General features: G+C 32.7%; 2 protein-coding genes across 3 annotated transcripts; both read left to right on the top strand.

The window, feature by feature from the left end:
* The first annotated feature begins 650 nt into the window (after window positions 1-650).
* On the top strand, window positions 651-5568 carry LOC143237242 (betaine--homocysteine S-methyltransferase 1-like). Its single transcript, XM_076476287.1, has 8 exons — window positions 651-806; window positions 1959-2091; window positions 2265-2383; window positions 2866-3057; window positions 3582-3729; window positions 3962-4144; window positions 4781-5009; window positions 5149-5568. Exons 1-8 carry the CDS (start codon window positions 783-785, stop codon window positions 5321-5323), a joined length of 1203 nt encoding a protein of 400 aa, XP_076332402.1. The 5' UTR covers window positions 651-782; the 3' UTR covers window positions 5324-5568.
* Window positions 5569-5710: 142 nt separating this feature from the next.
* On the top strand, window positions 5711-12278 carry LOC143237249 (betaine--homocysteine S-methyltransferase 1-like). 2 transcript variants are annotated; one of them, XM_076476300.1, is made up of 5 exons: window positions 5711-10208; window positions 11026-11166; window positions 11440-11542; window positions 11711-11800; window positions 11935-12278. In XM_076476300.1, the coding sequence occupies exons 2-4, from the start codon at window positions 11105-11107 to the stop codon at window positions 11714-11716; spliced, it is 171 nt and encodes a 56-aa protein (XP_076332415.1). In that variant the 5' UTR covers window positions 5711-10208; window positions 11026-11104; the 3' UTR covers window positions 11717-11800; window positions 11935-12278. The 2 variants fall into 2 exon arrangements, with proteins under 2 accessions (XP_076332415.1, XP_076332416.1); XM_076476301.1 differs by lacking the exon at window positions 5711-10208 and having other exon boundaries at window positions 10857-11166.
* The last annotated feature ends 1671 nt before the right edge of the window (window positions 12279-13949 follow it).

The raw sequence follows: 13949 nt of genomic DNA, 5'->3' as shown, positions 1-13949 counted from the left end.
TACTGTTTATTTGTTGTTCTTTTTCATGGTTCTTCTTAAATTTGGAAGAGTATTGTATATATTTATATTACAAATTATATTACTTTTTTATTTTGTATTTCCCGTATTTAATTAACGTAATAAACCTTCCTGTGTCAGAAATCGGCATGAAATTACTAGGGTAAGGACAAGATATTACTGTTGAATGATAAAACAAACAAACATCTGTGTTAGAAGGTAACTGTACGATTTTTTATTTTAAAATACTATCAAAATCAACATTGTAACTTAGAGCCATTTATTTTCAATGTTTAATATAGGTGGACTTTTATTGAGCAAGAAAAATGTATTATGATTAACCTGAAAGATCCCTTGACTGTGATTAGCCCCTACATTGCAAGCTCCACAGCAAACACGTTCGTGTTGCTGATGCTCCGTTTTTGGTCGAGTCCATTTTGTTAAGGTAAAGAGGTATACGTAAAAATAATTCCGAAATTAGTATGTGTAATGGGGATGATTCTACAGATAAACTATATTTGACATCAGTAGCCTAAGTAAAACAACGATGAAATTTAGGGTATCTCAACTTCTTTTACCCATCTAAGAACGGTTATCTAATATTATTCCTTACCTATTCTTGAAAATGGGAATAGTTAATCACACGACAATCACTGCCTCCTCTGGTATAAATAACGTGTAGCATCTCCATATCGCTCTCGTCAAAGTTGGAACTCTCGTGAAATATGAACAACCAATAGACGAACAGAAAGAAAAGAAAAGAAAGACGCCGAAAGTTTGATATAATGGGAACTGTTCAAGATAACAAAGTAAGTTACCACCAATGTTTATTGAGAACTTATTTATAACCAATAAGAATTAATTTGGAGAGAAACAACGAGTGTAGTAGATCGCAGAGCTTTGAACTTTAATATAGCTATTAACAATTGAGGATAATACTGTCAAAACTAAGAACTGTTATAAAATGACATGTATTCAAATGTTCACTTCATCTGTTTTATATGCATTTCACAATTCAAAGTTGTAAGTGTCAGAATAGCAGCCTGTAATAAATAAATTCAATTCTTCGTTTGCAGTTTCTATTGTAGTGCTAATATAAACTTCATTGCATGTTTTTTCACTAAAAGTATAGTGTGCGCGAACCTATTGTAGGAGAAAGAATATTTAAACGTACTGCTTCCAAGTTTCAAGAAGAGGAAATATTTATAAATTTGCAAATCATTTGGAGAAAATTATAATATTCTTGTAATATCTAAGTTTAAGGAAAACTGCACTATTGGAGAAATAGTGTAGTTAACGTATTGTACAGTTTCTTTCTTTTACTCGCGAGTTTTTATTCATAGCAGGAATAAGTGATCTGTTAGTGTTAAATAACACTTGACAAAATAACTGTTTATTATAGGGTGATGTGTATTTATAAAGTGGAAATAGGTATATAGGGGCGTGATTTGTAGAATTAAAGTTTCTGCATGTAAATATTAACATTTGTAAACAGTCTGAATTTATAATTTTTTGTTTTACCGTTCCAATTATCTAATTATCTCCGCTGCTTATTCCTAATTTTTAAATTTTATTTTAAAATCGGAATTATTTGTGGATTTACCTAATAAAACATGTGGGTAATAACACTTGAAATTAATCTGTGTTGAAACCAACTGTGTTATTTAAGAAAAAGTAAATCTCTTCAGTGGTTTCGAAACTTATCTGTTGCCAATGAAAACTGTTTATGGACAACACTTGTAAGTCAGTGAATTTTAGCTATTACATACCCTTTTGCTTTATACGTGTATCTTCCATATTATTGGAATATCATATTACTGACATGACTGATAATTTTGGTGTAATTAATAAGGAACTTTCTTTGATCAGAAATTAATATCTTTGACTTTAACAAAAAGCTTTTATATTAAAGTTATTGAATTTGAACTGAATCAAGTTTCTTCTTTTTTTTACTAATAAAGAAGGGATTACTGCAACGTTTGGAAGAGGGAGTGGTCATTGGTGATGGAGGATTTCTGAATGCTTTGGAGAAACGAGGTTATGTGAAAATAGGACCTTCGACACCTGAAGCATGTGTCGAGAATCCAGAAGCTGGTAAGAAAATTTAGGGATATTCATAATAATACCAATAACTTTAACAACGATGCCTTATTCTCAACCACTAGCATCTTGAGAACGTTTATAACGTTATGAATACTTGCCATTAAAATGCTAATTCTTATTCCTTTTTTACATTTCATATTTATTTTATATTTTATGTTTCGTAGTGCGTCAACTTCATAAAGAATTTCTAAGAGCTGGTTCAGATGTAATGCAAGCCTTCACATTTTATGCCAGTGATGATAAACTAGCAAACAGGGGAAACGAAGCTGGAACAAAATTCACAGTAAGTGTGTGGTCATGATACTTACATTTGTTGCTTGAAAACAATTTCACTTACTTTGCCAGCTTTGCAGTTCTAATTATGTTAGAGGGAGAAGGTGCAAGAACTTCCAAACAAAGAGAGTACTTGATTTCTCTAGTGAATGATTTTTTTTCTTTCTTCCTTAGGTTTAAGTTTCTAAAGGACAGGCTCATGTGGGGTGTTGCCCAAAAGTAACGAAACTCACTAAAGACTTTTTAGTATCTTCTCACCTCTGCCTTTCCTAGGGAATGTTTTCCTGTGTATATCACATCTTGTCCTGACAAAAGTTGTTAGCAGTGAATAATAGAGAAGATGTATACTGGGGTTATGTTTAGTGAGTAACAATTTTGCATCCCCAGAATTTGCGTTATGGGGGTAAGTAAAAAAAATCAAGGAAAAAGTTTCGAATCAAATATTGGTTGGGGGAAAAATTATAGCTCTATTCTTCTGGTATTTCTTTTCAGGGGAGTGACATAAATAAAGCAGCATGCAAACTTGCTCGAGAAGTGGCAGAAGAAGGTGACTGCCTTGTTGCTGGTGGACTTTCTCAAACCCCAACCTATCTGTCGGGCAGGAATAAACAGAAGGTGCAGGAAGAATTTCGAAAACAGGTCAAAGTGTTCACTGAAAATCGAGTCGATTTTCTTATCTGTGAGGTATAGTACACTTATGAATTTCTCTAGTGCTGAATTACTTCGTTAATAAGAAAACTTGAACTGTTGAGTTATTCGGAAACTTTTCAACTTTCTAAGCATAAAGAGAATGAGGTAACTCAAATAAAAAACACAACTTAATATTTCGTATTGAATATTATTAGATACATTGTTCTATACATACCCAACATTGTGATGAAATCTCATTTAAGGTATAAATATGACTAAATTTCTCCTATCTATGCTGTTTCCAAATGAGTAATGCATTGTTACAAGTGTAGTTTTAAAGTTTAGATAAATATGTACAAAAATAAATGCTACTTGATCTTTGGTTTGTTTCTACAAAATGTACTCTTGTGGTCGGATGAATCTGAATGAGATTTCTCCTCCAAGATTACTATTTTAATGTGTTTACAAACTGGTTCCATATAAATTTAACAAATTCATTTACACAAATTAAGGGCTTTGATTGGTTTCAATTCAAAACTTTTTTCTTGTAAAGAATTACTCAAGTCTTTCTTTTGCAGTATTTTGAACATGTTGAAGAGATAGTGTGGGCTATTGAAGTCTGCAAGGAGACAAAGTTACCTGTGGCAGCTACCATGTGTATTGGTCCTGAAGGTGACCTTCATCATACCTCGTGTGGAGAGTGTGCAATAAAGTTGGTTAAAGCAGGTACTCGTCAATTTTCTTTTTGTCTAGTCTTGTAACATAAAGTTCAACCAATTTTTTAAGTTTGCTCTATACAATCCTAAGCATTATATAGTGTAGGTTTTGTCAAATATTGTTCTTTGATTAATCTTTGTTAGTTTTCAAACTTGTACTTGTACTTTTCACAACAATGTTTTGGGTGTTTTTTGTATTACTACAATATTTATGTGCTTCTAATCTCGTTTTTATCACGAAGGTGCTGATGTAATAGGAGTAAACTGCCACTTTGATCCATTTGTATCCTTGGAATCTGTGAAACTTATGAAGAAAGCTCTGGATGTTGAAGGACTCAAAGCCTACCTTATGTGTCAGCCTATAGCATTTCTTACTCCTGATGCAGGAAAACAGGGCTTTATTGACCTTCCAGAATTTCCATTTGGTAAGTTGATTGTACCTAAACTCGAAACATAACTTTTAGAAATTCTAAAGTCTTAAATCGCAGTCAGTATGTTCTGAGTATGGAAAATTGCAATATTAATACGAAATATATAACAATAAAACGTATATTTTAAAGTTCAATTTTAATTATGTACTTACTAATACGAGGAACTTTTGAAATTATATTTCTCTTTACAGAATGACTGCAATACAAATAATTTGTAGTTTCTTCAAATGTAATACATTGTATTAAAACAAACTTTAATAGGATATTTTGTAACATGGCAAACGATTGCGGTAATATCATTAGTTAAAATAATGCTGCACTGGTTTAGTTATTAAGACTTTTTTGCCAAAAATTCACATTGATAGACAATGAGTCGGATATTCCTAATTGCAAGACATGGAGCTTCATGATCTACAACTTTACGTCGTATTTTCAAATCAAAGCTCTTATTTAAAGAAAGTATTGTGATGCAGTATCTAAAGTTATTGTCGTAAAATATATATTTTAAAATGGTAAATTATTATCCAAAATGGAGACTGTGAGAAGGTTTCATAATTAAATTTACATAGTTCAGATAAGAGAAGATAAATTTCCAAAAATACGTTATTTACTGTTGGCTTTTATATTCAGCATTGGAACCGAGGATTTGTTCAAGGTGGGACATACATCGTTTTGCTAGGGAAGCCTATAATCTTGGAGTCCGTTACATTGGTGGATGTTGTGGTTTTGAACCATATCACATCCGTGCTATTTCAGAAGAACTTGCAGAAGAAAGGGGGAAGAAACCCAAAGCATCGGAGAAACATGACATGTGGGGTGAAGGGCTGAGGATGCATACCAAACCTTGGGTTAGAGCAAGGTAATGATTTAGTGTATAGATGGATAATGTGAGGAGAAACTTGTTCTATTTAACCATCTGTGAATTTTTAAGGAAGTTTTTCTTATCTTTAATTAGGAAATAATACTGTGGTTACTATTTCTCCCATTTTGTTTTTCAGAGCTCGTCGTACATATTGGGAGAAGATTAACCCTTCTTCTGGACGCCCGTTTTCTGCTTCTTGTTCAAAACCCGATAACTGGGGAATAACAGCTGGATCAAAAGAATTGAAACAACATTCAGAAGGGACAACGACTGAAGAACTTCAAGAGGTCTTCTCGTATATAAATTCTTAAGTTTTAATTTGTAATAATTCTTGCTATATATTAAACTTTAAATGTTCCCGAACTATATGCATACTCTAAAATGCATACCAAGAAATGCTTAATTAAGTTTATTTTAAATATATTTTTGATATGTCTTTTTTTCCCAATTCTATATGTACATTTTTGTTTTTTAAGTACTTCAAATAATCTTATTTTCTTTTGTCTTAACAGGTTCATGTGTGGTTAGTTTGATTATTAAAAACTACTATACAAAATTCGATCAGTTTCAGGAATTATTTGCCAACATATTTATTGAATGGAAGCTTTTAAGCTTGTTTGATAAATATCTCGTTAGGTGATTAGATTTAATGTAAATCTTATATTACATGCACAATGTAGAAGATTTTGAAAATGGAACAGTTAAATATATTTAAAATACAAAACATATAATAGTGACAAGATACGTCAAAATTACGTCAATTAAATACTTGCATATATAGACTTCATAGTTTCTAAAACATAAATTCATGTATTTGTTAAAAGTACACATAACAGTTTCATAACTAGGAATATAAAATGTAAGACTTCAATGATTAAGGGAGCAAAAGTTTCAAGTAAATACAACCATTTCATAAGTTTGCTCATAAGTAATGGAGAGTCAGTACTAATCTACGGATTCACAAGTCTAAAATTAGCAGTTCCATCCCCGACAGTGAACACAACGGATACCCCGATGTGGTTTTTTACAACACACACTCACCAATGGTCAAACGACGAAACATTATTCCGTAATGTGTAGTTTAAATGTAGCAAATCGGCCAACACTATAAAACAATAGACTTTTTCTCTGGATTTGCAAGTTTAAAATTCAGCACGAAAGGATTGTGATTATATTAGCAATAAGGTTTTCCAAATTTTACATCACTGCCTGAACAACTAACTTGTTTAATGACAAAGCTCGTCAGTTAGGATGGACAAGAAAAATAGAGATGATCTCAAAAAATTATATATTAAACTTTTCGCCCAAGTTCCATTAAAAATGCATAACATAAGTTAATGGCTAATTTTTATTAATGATAGGTCTTCCAGTGGCAGAGCGATATGTCTGCGATCTCACGGCGCTATAAACTGGGGTTTCGATACCCGTGGTGGACAGAACACAGATAAGCTATTGTGATGATGTTTATGAATTTCAGCTTCCATAGTTAATTGCGTCTCGCTTTCTCACAATTCAGTTCAATCTAAATGAAGTTTTGACTGTCAAAATTTGTGCACATAAGTAACTGCGCTTTTCTATAAGCGAGACGTACAAATGCTAGTTAATTCCACCTCGTTAAATAATGTATTTGCTGCTGGACATTTCATATAAAAACTGATTATTTAAACTATCATTTCAGTTGTTTATTTAATTAATATCTGTCAAGCCAGTAACCACAACCAACTTCATAACTCAATTAATACCCTTGTCATATTCTCATTTAACAGGTGCCCCAAATCTATTCTCAGCAATTTATTCACTTTCTGTTGGTCAACACATGAATGAATTTACATAAAGTATAATATGCATGAGTTTCTTACAATGTACACACATTAACATATACTAACGTATGTATGTATGTTTCGAACCTCCACACTTTAGTGCACTAGTTGTTTTCAATAAATAACCTCAGACTTCTTTGCCGTTACACTAACCTATATGGGCAACTTTTGTAAATTACCAACCAACAGTCATGACAAAGTTTCTAAAATAAATCATTTCTGTTGGAACTTTGCCTATCCAGGCTATTCAACCACAATTCTCATTGCCATGTTCACTGTCATGTCCATGACTCCACTCTGAATTCAACTTTGTCTCAACACAACAGTCTACAATAAAACATCTACTGTATCAGAATAGCCTTTACATTGGAATACTGCATCACATTACAGAGTTAGTCAAACAAATAAGGAAATATAAACAACCTCAATGTATAATAAAAACTATATTCAACTGAAATTCGTCATAGAACGAGCTTTTTGTCCGTAAGATTACAAGACCCTCAAAATTAGTATTTATAATACACATATCAGTCATACGTTATTAAGTGCACAGTCATATTTCCTCATAACATTTGCGCCTATTCATCATAATAGCTGCCACTACTCCAAGGGAATGTGACTTTTACGAAACTACACTATTCTTTTACAGAAGAATATTGCTTTGTCACACACACGCACAAACAAACATTTCTGGCTTTTTTGTCGTTCGTTTTTCAATCTACAACTATTCTAGTTTGGGACAATCCAATGGTTTACTTTTGTATTAGCAATGTGCAATCAATGGTCACAAATAAATCATTTGCTTGTTTTTCAACTTAATAGAATATATCGATGTAATAATAAAGAGGAAGCTCACAGAATGTAGTGAATACATTGCATTGTGAAATATTACCCAGTAGCTAATAAAGCAACAAATGCTACCTCTTTTCCATAATTGATATTTCAAACATATGGCTGGCCTAACCATGAAAATGAAATTGTTTATATAGACAGTTCAATTTCACAGATTAGAGGTCGAACGTCCTTTCAGCTGTTGGATTCTAATCCAAACAACTCTCCAAAAATCCAAAAAACTGCATACTTACAACGCCAGAATCAGGGTTTTAAATTCGTGGTGGGCAGAGCACAGATAGCTTATTGTGTAGCTATGCAGAAACAACAACAACAGCCAAACAACATTCCTCGCTCTGATAATCGATGAAAATTTGCATAAAGTAAACATCACTCAGTAGCTGGGAAAGTACGTGTTGCCAGTTCTTTTCAGTCAGAAGTTGCTTCCCATATCTCTGTGGTCAATAATATTGGTATATTGCGCTATTGTGCACCTATACTTGTTTGTATAAGTGTCTTATACTACCTGATTCAACACTCTACTCTCCAATGTCAGCTGTCTTTACGTTCTCTTGTTTTATAGAAAAGAACGTCCATGTTAGTTATGGATCTATTAGTTCCTCTTCTCAGAGAGTTCTTAAGGGAAGGTGGGTAGGTGAAATTTGACATCGAATGTCCAGTAAAACTGTTAATATATGGCTCTGTATTATGGCAGCAAAAATGGTTTTTATCTTAGCTTGGTGTCCTGTAACGGGACATTCAATAAACAAACATGGTCTTACTATGTGGTGAGTTAAACAGTCTGTGTTGCACTTACGAATAACGTGCTATTCCCATGTTGTACATGTGTAACACTGTAGTTCAACATCCAAATATCCTTCCAGTTTTTTAAAGTTCATAATCCTCTTCAGCGATGCATGCTCCATCTTGAATGTGAGATTTCAACCATGCAAGCAGACTTCATATAGCTTGATGAATACCATAACTATACACACTTTCCTCTGAGTGTGTAGCACGTATGTATTCTTTCCTGACTATAACTACACACACTTTTCTTTTAACTCTGCAGAATGAGTGTGTAGCACGTATGTATTCTTTCCTGACTATAACTACACATTTTTTTAACTTTTAAGAATGAGTGTGTAGCACGTATGTATTCTTTCCTGACTCTGCAGAATGAGTGTGTAGCTTATATACACCCTGTCCTGTTCAGCCCCATCCTGAAACTTCTACATCTCTCCTCTGATTCCCAAACAATGGCATTGGTGTCAAACAGGAACTCACAACGCTGCTGACAATATAACATTATCTGTATATCCACCAAAGCATCTGTATTCAAAAAACTTGAAACTCTTCGTCATGTCACAGGCTAGGAGTCAATCTTAAATCACCTTGATTATTGCAGAGTCAATAAATACACTTTCTATATCCATGATTGACCAAGAAATTGAGCTTATGTACACAACAACACACACTTTCTAAATTATAACTTTAATCGTGTCATTCCTACCTCTGATTAATCATGGACAAAGAGTAGACTTGAATATTTTACAAAATAACAAGATATAATACATAAATGCCAGACAATTTCCACATTACAGCCTTCAAACATAATATTTGTTAGTCTCTTGAAATTGGCAGGAGCATTCATTACATGGTACAAAAGGCATGACTTACAAATCAAATAAATAGCCCATTGTGCTACAAGTAATTTTGGTTCTATTTTGTTATCCAGTTTTACTTGCGATCATCAAAAGGCCGGGTATGGAGTGCTAAACGATTAGACATTTTCAATTTGACCGGACATTCATCTACTCATGGTAACAGAAAGACATCAATACCCGTTTGAGCATACGCCTGGTATATATCAGGCCAAAACCTATTATCACCTTCTTCATTTCTTTAAGTTACCACTTTGAAAGGTTGTATGATCCCATTCATTAATAACTATTTTATTTCAGTATTGGCTTCGTCAACAGTGGTTTAGTGAAGCCTGTGATGCAAGTATTTTATTGAAATTCTCAATTTCTATGTAACTGTAAGTGATTATAACTCTCCCCAGTTAGATCTCCAGTGCAACAAATACATCAGCATACTTATCCAGCAAGTCATTTACTGTGGTGTCGAAATGAAACGGATGCTGCAATCCTCAGAAATCAGTTTTAGATACACTGGTAGCAGAATATTGTTTTTTAGACTCAGTATGAGAACAGAAACACTCTAACTAGAGATAACATCAATTGCGACCACTTTACTTGTCACCCTGATTATTATTTCAGCTTGGCTATGCTGTCATCCAGTCTCCAAGCTGTGCCTCTATCATATACTCTACAGCCTAACCAGACAGACTATCCAATTTCAGAATCAGGCATTCCATGATCTGGAAACCATCAACTTCATGCATTGAATTGCTTCAAATGCCCCAATACATATTTCATATCCTCTTCGGCTGCCTTTTTCTCTGTCGAAGAGAAATCTCTAAAATCAGTGAAGAGAGAAGATATTTCGTAATATTTAAATAATGGAATTTGCTAAAGATAACAAGGTTAGTTAAATAATATATATTGAATATTAATTGAATGAATTTGTAAAAACCTGTCGTTTATTTTAATAGGTCGCACTAGATGCTGATATGTCAGAAAAATAATCCTAAAACAATGAAATGTCTTACAGTTTATGTAAAGATTATTAATCCCCCAAAGTACAAATATCTCTTCAGCATTTCTTGGAACTTTACAGCATGGAAAAGTTTGAATTTATTGTTTGCTTCTGGTAATGAGACGTTTGGTTTCATAGACGTTAACAATGTGTATGTGTTCAACATTAAATTCCTTTTAAGGAAACAACAAAATCTACTCTAGAGAGCAGACCCGTTTCATAAAATCATTGTGTGTCTATTATTAACTTTAGTTCTGTATGCTCACATTTTTAGTAAGCTTTTATTATTATTATGTTGTTATATATTTGAATTATAAATTATCTAATAAAAACGCTCTTTGCACAAACATAATTCTTCTAAATTACTAGAATTTGCAACTTATCTTTCAGTAAAAGCAAGTAAAAATAAAAGTGACATCGATAAGATATCCCTTTTCATGAAGGTTTGTGATATTTGATAGTTTACACGCGTATAAAAACAAAACATAATAACATTACAATGCAAAATTCGCACGCCTTAATAAAGTTTTCAGCACTTTCTAATTGCAAAAAGTATCAAACTGATTAACCTTGTGAATTTTAACCATAACATATTAATATATAAAATTATCGAGCTAATTTTTAACTCTTAAGTAAATGATTAGCTCGCTTTCATTAGAAATTAATGTCATTTATTGAAGAAAGATTTTTTTATGTTAATAAAGAAGGGTTCACTCCAACGTTTGAACGAGGGGATTGTCATTGGTGATGGAGAATTTCTGATTGCTTTCGAGAAACGATATTATGTTAATGCAGAACCTTGAACACCGGAAGCATGTGTCGAGATCCCAGAAGCCGCTTAGAAAGTATTAGCAAATTTGCTTTTTTCACAACTAATTTATTAAATGTCAATGATATATTTTTTAAAATCGTTAAATTTTATGTTAAATATCAAGTAAATACTATTTCTTATTTAAGATGTTTACCATAAGTCCTAGTTCTTAATCAGTAGCTATTTCAAATCACTTATATTCAGTTGAAATGTGTTATTAAACTGGATGAGGAAAATTTTGCTTTGATGGTCTTTTTCAGTACATGTTTGAGTATTTTTGTTTGTTCTTAGTACGTCAATTTCATAGAGAATTCCTCAGAGCTGGTTCAGATGTAATGCAAGCCTTTACATTTTATGCCAGCGAGAGTAACCGAAAATACAGGGGAAATGAAGCTGGAGAAAACTTTTCCGTAAGTATATACATTGTGATTATATATTTTATGTTTCTAAGTATTTCATGCTTTTCATATTTACCTCACCAGCTCTGCAGCTATAATTACCTTTGAATGACGAGGTAAAATACAACGATGTATTTCATTCTTGAGTGGATGGTTATTTCATTTGTCCTTCTCCTTTAGGTTTAAGTTTCTAACGGACATGTTGATGTGATCCAAAAGAAATTACCCTCAATAAGGACTTTTAGAAGATGTATGCTAGGGTTATGTTTGGTGAGTAACAATTTTCATTCACAGAATCTGCAATATGGGATAAGTAAAAAAAAAATAAAGAATGAATATTGATATTCAATGTGATTATGAGAATAAAAGACGACTAATCACACTATTATGGTACTGGTTTTCAGGAAGATGAAATAAGTGCAAACTGGCTCGAGAGGTATCAGAAGAAGGTGACTGTCTTGTTGCTGGTAGATTTGCCCAACATCCAAATTACCAACCAGGTACAAACAAAGAGAAAGTGCAAGAAGACATTAGAAAACAGGTTGACGTCTTCGTCGAAAACGGGGTGGATTTTCTAATTTGTGAGGTATAATATTGTACATTTATTCACTACTGTATTTCTTACTGAACTGTTTTGTAAGACTTGGATTGTTAAAATACTTGGTATCGAATTGTTGAATATATTGAGAAGTGGAGGTAAACTTCCTAGGTTTATTTTAAGAATAAGTTACTGAGACGAACAACGAAGAAAACTTCTACTAAACATATTTGCCGTTTCCTTTGAGTAATAAATTTTATTCATTAGATTGTGAGTAATTATTAAACAATATGTAAATCTGAGTTTATACCGCAGTTTCTCGCTTAATCACTTTACGTATTTTAACAACAAAGAAATGTTACTATATTTTATTTCTACGGATGATATTTGTCGTATTTCATTATTATTTTAATGTGTTTAATGATTTAAACAAACGCAGAGTTTTACACGATGAACTGGCAGTTTCAGTTTTAATCTTTTATATTCTAGAAATTAGTCAGAAAATCTCTTTCTCACAGTATTTTGAACATGTTGAGGAGGTAATATGGGCTATTGAAGTTTGCAGAGAGACATAGTTATCTGTGGTAGCCAACATATGTATTGGTCCTGAAAGTGACGTAAACCACATATCATATGGATATTGTGCGGTAAAGACGGTTAAAACAGGTACTCGTCAATTTTATATTTCGTCTGTTCTTTCATTGATTTTGTTTATTGGTCGTTACTGTTATCAAACGTGGCCAAGTACTTTTCACAATAACGGTACAAATTACCATTTCTTCAATGTAATAGGATTATGGATTCAATTCTCTCTAAAACTGGAATTTTAGTGTCTTCCTTTTTAACTCATGAAGGTGCTGATCTGGTAGCTGTAAATTGCGATTTTTGACCCCTTCGTATCTTTGTAAGCTATAACACTTATGAAGAAAGCTCTGGGTGCTAAAGGACTCAAAGCTCACCTTATGTTTCAAACTTTAGCATTTTTAACTCCTGTTGCAGGAAAATTGCGCCTTTTCCATCTAACAGAATCCCCACTTGGTAATTTGATTTGCTGTATTTTTCTTACAAATATTTATAACTTATAGAAGTTCTAAAGTTATGGATCCCAAAGAGTATGCTTTGGGGGTAAGAAAAGTATGGCTATAGGATATATATTTAAAAGTACAATTTTTATTACTTAGTTTAATATTAAGCTGCAAATTTTAAACTTATTATTGATGTACAGATTATTGTCTTGGATGTTTAAAAGTCTGTTAAAACAGAAACTTTGTTTGATTGATTTGCATAAATATTAGTATCTGTGTTTTACACATTACGAGTATCGAAACCTGATTTCTAGCATCATAAGTCCGTAGACATACCACTGTACCACTGTTGCGGTTAAATAAAGACCTTCTGACAAAGCATATTTTAGAATATTTTATGAATAACGACTTAAAACACCAACAGAGTTTTTTGTAGTTTAGTATTTCTTGTGATAAAGTATTTATTTTAAAACACGTCAAAGCGATTGTTGTTCAGATACTTATCGCACTGTTCTCCAGCTATACAGTAGCAAGAATCTGGGGTTCCATTCCTCATAGTGAAAACAGTAGGATAGCGCAAATTGATGTTGCCTTAAAGAAACAATATTAAATTAATAGAAAATAACAGACACCCTTGTGCAAATTTATTGAAACAAATGGTCATTTTACAATGTTTTCAATATGGCGGCCGGTGTAGCTCGCTGGACCCGCTGATTTCCTTTAAATGTCATTTTTTCACACAGACGGCGTCATTAGCTGTGTTTTGCAGTACGGTCGATCTATTTTTGGGATATTTTGAGGAATATTACGTCATTTAAAATTGATTGCGTTGGAAAGACAAAGAGACCAGTCAACA

The sequence above is a fragment of the Tachypleus tridentatus genome, chromosome 13 (assembly GCF_004210375.1).
Source record: "Tachypleus tridentatus isolate NWPU-2018 chromosome 13, ASM421037v1, whole genome shotgun sequence".
Taxonomy (NCBI): domain Eukaryota; kingdom Metazoa; phylum Arthropoda; class Merostomata; order Xiphosura; family Limulidae; genus Tachypleus; species Tachypleus tridentatus.
The sequence above is the reverse complement of the archived record's forward strand: the minus strand, read 5'-3'. Positions and strand labels throughout refer to the sequence as shown.